The sequence below is a fragment of the Berghia stephanieae genome, chromosome 1 (assembly GCF_034508935.2).
Source record: "Berghia stephanieae isolate SIO BIC M18660-M18661 chromosome 1, UCSD_Bste_1.3, whole genome shotgun sequence".
Taxonomy (NCBI): Eukaryota; Metazoa; Mollusca; class Gastropoda; order Nudibranchia; family Aeolidiidae; genus Berghia; species Berghia stephanieae.
In genome coordinates this window covers 46,606,067-46,613,941 of record NC_088360.1, presented here as the reverse complement: position 1 = coordinate 46,613,941, position 7,875 = coordinate 46,606,067, and the positions used below count along the sequence as shown (strand labels likewise).

The window sequence follows — 7,875 nt, the reverse complement described above, 5'->3', positions numbered from 1 at the left end:
CAAGCGGTAGTCAAACTAAAGGGGATAATAACTGCAATTTTCATGACACAGCTTTAAACGAGTCAAGTGTTTGACACAAAATTTTGAATTATCAATTTTGAAACTGCCCTTTATCGTCAATGTAAAGAAAAACAAATCTGAAAGTGTCACTTTGCAACGATACAGTTTTACCCCAACCGCATTACATCTTATATCAACCAATAAATTTCACTAAAATCATAAATCAAAGGGTTGCCATTTGTCATCTGACCTAACTATTTGCTTATATAGTGACGATTAGAAAATAAAGCAGGACTAATCATGAAAATAATCCTGAGTATTATATGGAATGCATAATATCTATTTAACTGTTTAAGATGTTTTCGAAATAAATTAAAAACATTTCATGGAAATTCACCTGTTAATTTTCTGAAAGCTTTCCGATGACATTCAGCTGTAGTCTGTTTGAAAGCAGTAGATTATAGATTTTTAGATGTGCTTTTTGTGCCAGTTAAATAGCAAGCAACATTTTATTTTGATTAATCTTAGTTTGCTTTATACCCTTGTTTGTCTTTGTTTTGTTTTGTTTTGTTTTTGTTTGTTTTTTTGTGGGAAGAGGGGAGGGGGAGCGGTTTCTCTTCATAAGATGATTAAATAAACAAAAAAATATATATTTTGCTATATTTACACATGTTGGTAGAATTTCAAGCAATGTTATAAAAGTAAAGGGGTATAATATGTTTTTCCTGAATTTGTAGTTGTCTTGATGTTTGATAAATGTTTATTTTCATTGTTTTCATGCTCACCTCCCTTTTGCTATACCTAGCTTGCTTTGGATTGACTTCAAACTTGACTTTTTACCTTTTTATAGGAAGACATCAATTTTTTCAATATGCCGTTGTTGGCACCAATTCCAGACGAATTAGAAGAATCCCACTTAAGCAGTTTTTCTGGTCAGCCCTCCAGCTTTGGGGGTGACAGTTTACAGGTATCATTGATATTATTCAACATTCATTTTTGTGCCTTGCATGGCAATGAAAATATCGTGGATGAATGAGGAGATCCTTAAGTGTACCATCAAGAAAAAAAAAAAAAAAGATCTTGTACCTATGTTGTTAAGAATTGCACTACAAAATCTTTGTGGAGATAAATCCTACTGTTGATTATTACATCTTTTAGTAAGTAACAATAATGATAAACATTTATACCGCGCATCTACCCCTAAATGGACAGAGGGTTCTGAGCGCAATGTGGAAAGGCTTCAAAGAAAAATTAATAAATAAAACATTTGAAAAGGATAGTACTCCAGTACATTACGATGGTGTGGAAAAAGCAATGATTTTGTCTTTTAAATAAAATTCAAACCTGGATTTTCATTGTTTCAAAAAGTGATCTTTTCTGTTTTATCTTTTTACTTCTGGTTTTAAAAACAAGACTACATAAAAAGTTCAAATATTATTTACACTTTTATACATGTAATATATAAATACACATACATATATATATTTAACAAGGATTCTGTTTTGTTTTCTTTTTCGTAGTTTTATTTTCTTTTTTGATATCATCATAACAAAGCGAGATGTTAAATGTTTTTAATAATTTATGTTTCATTCATGCATAGCTTTAGTATTGATGTTTAGAAATAGTCTGTGCTTCGATGCTTTAATTGTTCAGAGTTTTATTCTAGCTGATTAAGTTATTTCTTCTGCTGTGTTGCTAATTCAGTGGAAATTTAAAGAAGTTGGGAGTATTTATGTGTTCTGCTTTAATAATCTTTATTTTTATCTTCACATTTACCTAGAGGAGTGTTGTCACAACCGTATGATTGACATTTTAATCAATGTTTATTTTTCTCAACAAAAAAAAGTATGTTTGCAAGTAAAATGTCTTCATTATACCAGTTGTTTTGGGGGGCTTGGGGGGGGGGGGGTCACAAATTTTTCAATAAAATGTGCACTAAAATAAAATATATCCATTTATCCATATCTAATATGCTCTTCCATCTTAATTCCCCAGAAAGGAGACACATTAGAACGAAGTATGTCCCCCCAGGGGTCTCAAATGAACAGTGGGATAGATGGGAATGGGGACTCTGGATATGAGGCAGAGTCACGTCCTGAGATTACTGAGGAGGATATTTCACCTGAAACATTGAATGAGGAGGATGAGGATGATCCAAGAAAATTCTTTCCTTTCCACGAACCAGAAAGACAGTCAGACAGTTCTCTTAACTTGTCTGGGATTAGCTCTAAGGAACATATTCCATATGAGGGGACTAGTGTGTGATGGCAAGGAGGCCAGAATACAAGTTAAAAAAAGAATTGTAAAGTGGATTGAGTAACCGAATGGATTACACCAAGGCCCAGGTGCGGAATTTTGAGTATCCATACGATTGTTTGTGATAAGTCACCAACTACTTTAAAAGAGTTTCTGAGTTGTAATGAAATCCTTTCAACCAGATCGTGAAAATACCACAGAGGATGCTCCCAAGGATTGCAAAGCAGTTTGAAATAGCCATATGAGCTATGGAGCTAGAGTTTATCCCTATCTGTAGCGTTAAACAGACAATAAAGACTGCTTTTTACCCTATGGGTAGGATGCTGTAATTTTGCAAATTATTTGACACCAACATTTAAAAGGCTGAGCTGCCAGCCATATTTGCATAAATTAAGTGGTCAAAAAAAAAAAACAACCCAGCTTACAAGGATTCGAACTAGGCCAATTACTATGTGAGTCAAACGAGATACTGATTTAGGCAGTAGGCCCCATGATCAACAAAAGTGTTGCACAGAACAATTCATCACGCAATGTGTAATTTTGCTGATATGTTGTAGAATGAATTTCAACATATTCAGGTGTCGATACTGATTATAATGAATGAGATCCAATTGATTTCAAACTGATTCCAAGTCGACAATTAAAGTTATCATTCTAGTGAATTCATTCTATATGACATGAAGAGACCAGATCCAACCTGTCATCGTTACCATTCGCACGACTATCAATTGTGACCTACCACTACCACATTCATCATCATCATCATCATCATCATCATCATCATCCTTATTATCATCATCATCATTATCATCAGAGGTCATTCCATCTTCATCAGCAAAATTATTTTCGCTATTACAGTAATCATCACTTAACCATCATCAAAATGAATGTAAAAAACACTTTTTTGATATTATTTTATTTTTAAAAATATATTTTGCTTTTTCATTGATCCGTATAATGATCTTCAGGAAGCAAATGTCCCTAGCCCCATGTCGATCATTTATTTTATCACAGAAGCCATTTTATCACGAATATCCAACTGATTCTTTTATTTCACTTATTATCACAAACAAAATGTCATTCACATTCTTTATGTATTTCATTCCAATATCCCGAGCTTATCCTTATTTTAAATATTTCAACCCAAATGCTGTCTCGGTCATCAATAACATTTTTTTTCCAATTCGAAATTGCTCATTCTTCAACATGTTTTATTTCAAGATTTAGCTTTGGATTTAAGGCTTGTGTTTTCATTAACAAATATACTCCTACAACAGCTGATCCATCTGAAATCATGGCTCTCAGCATTTCCCTTTGTAGTGTATCATGCAAATATGCATACTACAATATCAAAATCAAAATATATCCAAGTTCTGTTTATCATTGTCATCATTATAATGCCTTAATCACAACCCCTTCACCACATTCTAAACATTTCCCATAATTCCGTTATGAAGCTGCTGACATGAGAAATACAAGTCACATTGTGCTGGAGAGAATAGAATCAATCATTGAAATTAATTTTTGACTTTTAAGAGACTCAATTGGTTGTCACAAGATAATAATTTATTTTTGATTTCATATTACATTTCCTATACATGTTTATCTTACTACAGAACAAGCGTCAAACAACCTAACATTATTTATGTTACATTTTTACAAAATGAGTTCCCATTTAACTTGCAAAAGGAAACGTTCTAATAAATAAGAATGAAAATGTCAAGCCTATAACCTGAAAATATCTCTTTCTGTAAAGACAAGAGTAATTTCCACTACTGTGGCATTTTTCTCTCAAGTTAATTCTTTAATTCTTCCATTTAAAATAACCAAGTACATTCTGTAAACATAATTTTATTAATCATATTGTTTGAGATTATATGATACTCTTTGCAATTTCCATAGAAGCTTTGTCTCATTCTCTGAATCGTTACCATTATGCCAATGTCAACTATACACATACGGTTCACATAAAATATTTATCTCACGAATATGGTTATATCCTTCTTACTGGGATAAACTACAGAAAAAGATATCCTCATATTATTGTTCAATCATTAAATTTAAATATGACAAATGCTGATTGGATTATACAATTGTAAAACAAAGAAAGGAGTGCAATATTAGAAATTATTTATTGAAGTGTTTCACGATGGTAGCTTTTATATTATGTTAATGGTCGCACATGACTTATTTTTAAAATGTTATTTTTATTTATTTTTTTACTGTTTCAAAGTGCATCTCTCATAGATGAGGATCACCCTCGGGACCATTAAACATTATATACTTGGCACACGAGGTAAAATGAAATATTGATTTGATCTCTGTTGTGTCAAATAATCAATTGGATAAGGGTACGAAATGTTCATTCAAGTGATCTAAATAGATTGAGAGTCAGTGTGTGAACAGGTTTTACATTGTCATTTGACATGGCGGAGCTCCGGACAGCCATACTTTTCTTTTGATGCTTTATTAAAGGAAATGACCATTGCGCCAATGAAAAAAAAAAATCTAGGAAATTACATACAGTGCAAGCCCTGGATAATAACATTGCCAGGGATCGGAAAATATGTCGTTATCCAGGTGTTTATTCCGGGATTTTCAAGACGGCAGAAAAAGGGTGTGTGATGAGACCAGTGGACATAACGATGGAAATGTCAACTGCCGATTATTACTATATCATTGTTGCTTAAAACAAAGGTTTTACTAAAATATATGTCAGTATTTGGATATATTCTGATTGGAATTGAAGATGCGTAATGTTAATTTCTTTGGAGTTCCAGACCTTCTTTAGGATGACAAAGGAAGTTCTAGCCTTTTTAATGCGTGAATATCATTGTCGCTACCTCCTTGTCCATCCACAACACTGCCCAGATAAACAAAGGAGTCAACTTCCCTGATTGTCACTGTGATTGGTGTACAGAATGTTGTGTTGATTTTCATAATTTTTCTTCCGGTTTATCTTCAGTCCCACTTTTGCAGAGATAGCTTCTAGGTTTGTAATTTCATCTGTTTAACATTTTGACACACCTGTGCCAAATCATCTGCAAAATCTAAATCATCCAATTGTTTTAGTAGCGTCCACTGTATTCCATTGTTTTTGTTTGTTGTGGTAGTTATTAAGATTCAATCAATGGCCAACAGGAATAGTAAAGGTGATAAGAGGCAATCTTGACATACTACCGTTTTGACTTCCAACATTTTCTGACAGGTTACCTGCATGGGAAACTCAGTAAGAGTTTTTGATGATTGTGGCTAGTTTGTCTGGTGCACTAAAATGTTTCAGTAATTTCCACAGCACTTCTCGATCCACACTGTTAATGGCTTTTTTTGTAGTCTATGAAGTTGATATAGAGAGGCGTGTTCCATTCCAGCAATTGCTCGATTATAATTCTAAAAGAAGCTATTTGATCTGTGCATCACCTGTTTATATGGAACTCTGCCGTGGGTCGATGGCATCTTTCATTCTTTTCAGGATGACTCTATTCAAGATTTTCCCCGTCACAGACAGGAGTAATCCAGGGGTTGCACTGTATTAATGGTTGGTAAAGCCAACAAAGCTGGATACAATCTGATATTGTTGTTTGTAAATTGATTTTGTATGTGCTTCTTACAGTCAGTGATAGAAAGTGTAGGTTATATTCTTATCAACATGTTAAGTATTTATTTCCACAAGAGTTGCTCAGTTTTTGCTGTCTTTTCTAGGAGTATGATATTCATGAAATGGATATGACTTGTGCAAAGGTCCATTTTTGTGTTTTGGCAATCCATTTATAGCTTTCAACATTTCAAAATCTTAATGGACATGTTCAAATTCTTGTATCAAATTATTAGAGCATGCTAAGTTGTTCAACGTGAGTTTCATGTTATTAATGATAAGATATTACAAAACTGTTACATCATAGACCATTTAAGTGTGTGTTGTGTTTGTATGTGTTTGTGTAAGACAGACAGACAGAGAGAGAGAGAGAGAGAGAGAGAGAGAGAGAGAGAGAGAGAGGAAGAGAGAGACAGTCAGACAGACAGAGAGAGATGTTACATTTGCAGTTCAGTTGCGACTAGGACATAATAACAATAGTTCACAGTTAGTGAATATGATTGTTAAGGCATCTTATGACCTCTACTTCATATATGTAGGTACATTGTGTACGTCTATGTGCGCATTTTTACTGCAGTATTATCTGTTTAGAAAAATGTGAGCTTATTCAATCTAATTTTAAACAAGTTGCTTATTAATCGAATCCATTTTTTAAATAATGTTCTTGTTACATTATTATGATGTATTATTCTTTATGTGAATATAATAAATGTTTCAATGCTTTCTTGGCATATGCCCAAAACAAATTAGTGTACTGTTTTCTTTCAAAACCCAAAAACCCAAAGTAATTGTTACCTTGACTGATGTATGTATTTATAGATTTGTTTGGTTTAAGGGTTTTTATGGCGCTCCAAACACATTTTGGTCACATCAGCGCCAATAAAAAGGATGAAAATGGTATTGTCAAAAAATTTTAGAAATACAAGTACAGCACCCAAAATAAAGTAAGACAAAGGGGAATTGGTTCAAACAGATTTAGATTCCAAAAATATACCATCAATGTACTTGGTTTGAGATCACCTGAAAGTCTCATCCAGACACCAGCACAGGATCCCACTCAGAGGATTGCACTCAAATGTTAACAATTACAAAGATATGTTCAAAACAAAAATATAACGATCAATACATACAAGAGAGATGATTTACAAGGGGAAAAAAATATCAACTCACAAAACAAAAGCTATACATTTTCCTGTTTCCCTCTCAGCCAAGAACTCCAGCAAGGGCCAAGACAAGCAATCCCATTCAAAATTTAAAAAAAAAAAAAAAAAAAAGAAAGCAATTCAGAAAACAGATTTTGGGGGATAGAGAATAAAGCGAGTGACCTCCTGCCCACCATGGGAGATCAAAAGTCCCCACCCAGTTGTCCGATTTAAATATATTTTCCTCAAAACTCCTACCACCACGAGTGGCCAACTTAGCACCACTTTAAAAAATGGAGTACACGCTTACAATTAAAACAGGAGTGAGAAACAAAAATTGCATTTCTCACTTCGCAAAATTCCCCCCCCCCCCTCCCCTTTTTTTTTTTTTTTACCATTTGGAATTTTTAACACTTGTTCTAGATTAAACCGTTTCGAATGAAGCATGTTTTTATGCTCGTAAAAAAGATCTCAGTCACTCATAGGTCCAGTTCACATTCTCTGTAGGTTGTAAATTATTTGTTTTTAAAAATCTATGCTAATGTCAGGGCTATGGAAACTCTGGGAGTGGTTTGTAGTACTATTGAAGACATTCTTGTGAATATGATCCTACAAACAATTCTCTGCTGATTAATCCATGCAGAACCGCACATCCTGCTGCTGATATCTTCACTTTATCTCATTGGATTATAAAGGACTTTCTAAAACGTTCACGAAAATTCTGACAACCACCACTGTGTCAGGATTAACTTTATCATCAACAGAGAAAAATGAAGAAGAAAAGGAAATAAGCGTTGTAATTTTATATGCTCATTCTTGTTTAGTAATACTGCCAATGTGGTTTTGTACCAACATTTAAAAAATGAGAAAAAAAGAAAATAC

General features: G+C 33.5%; 1 protein-coding gene across 4 annotated transcripts in view; it reads left to right on the top strand.

Annotated features, from left to right (window-relative positions):
- LOC144976262 (axotactin-like) overlaps nucleotides 1-6,597 on the top strand; it is a 134,296-nt gene extending 127,699 nt beyond the window's left edge. For 2 of the 4 annotated variants that reach the window (XM_078920463.1, XM_078920455.1), the window contains 2 exons: nucleotides 851-967; nucleotides 1,996-6,597. In XM_078920463.1, coding sequence (XP_078776589.1) covers nucleotides 851-967; nucleotides 1,996-2,265 — 387 coding nt within the window. In that variant the 3' untranslated portion in view covers nucleotides 2,266-6,597. The remainder of the gene's footprint in view (nucleotides 1-850; nucleotides 968-1,995) is intronic. The other 2 variants (XM_078920476.1, XM_078920469.1) reach the window with 1 other exon arrangement.
- Nucleotides 6,598-7,875: the final 1,278 nt, after the last annotated feature.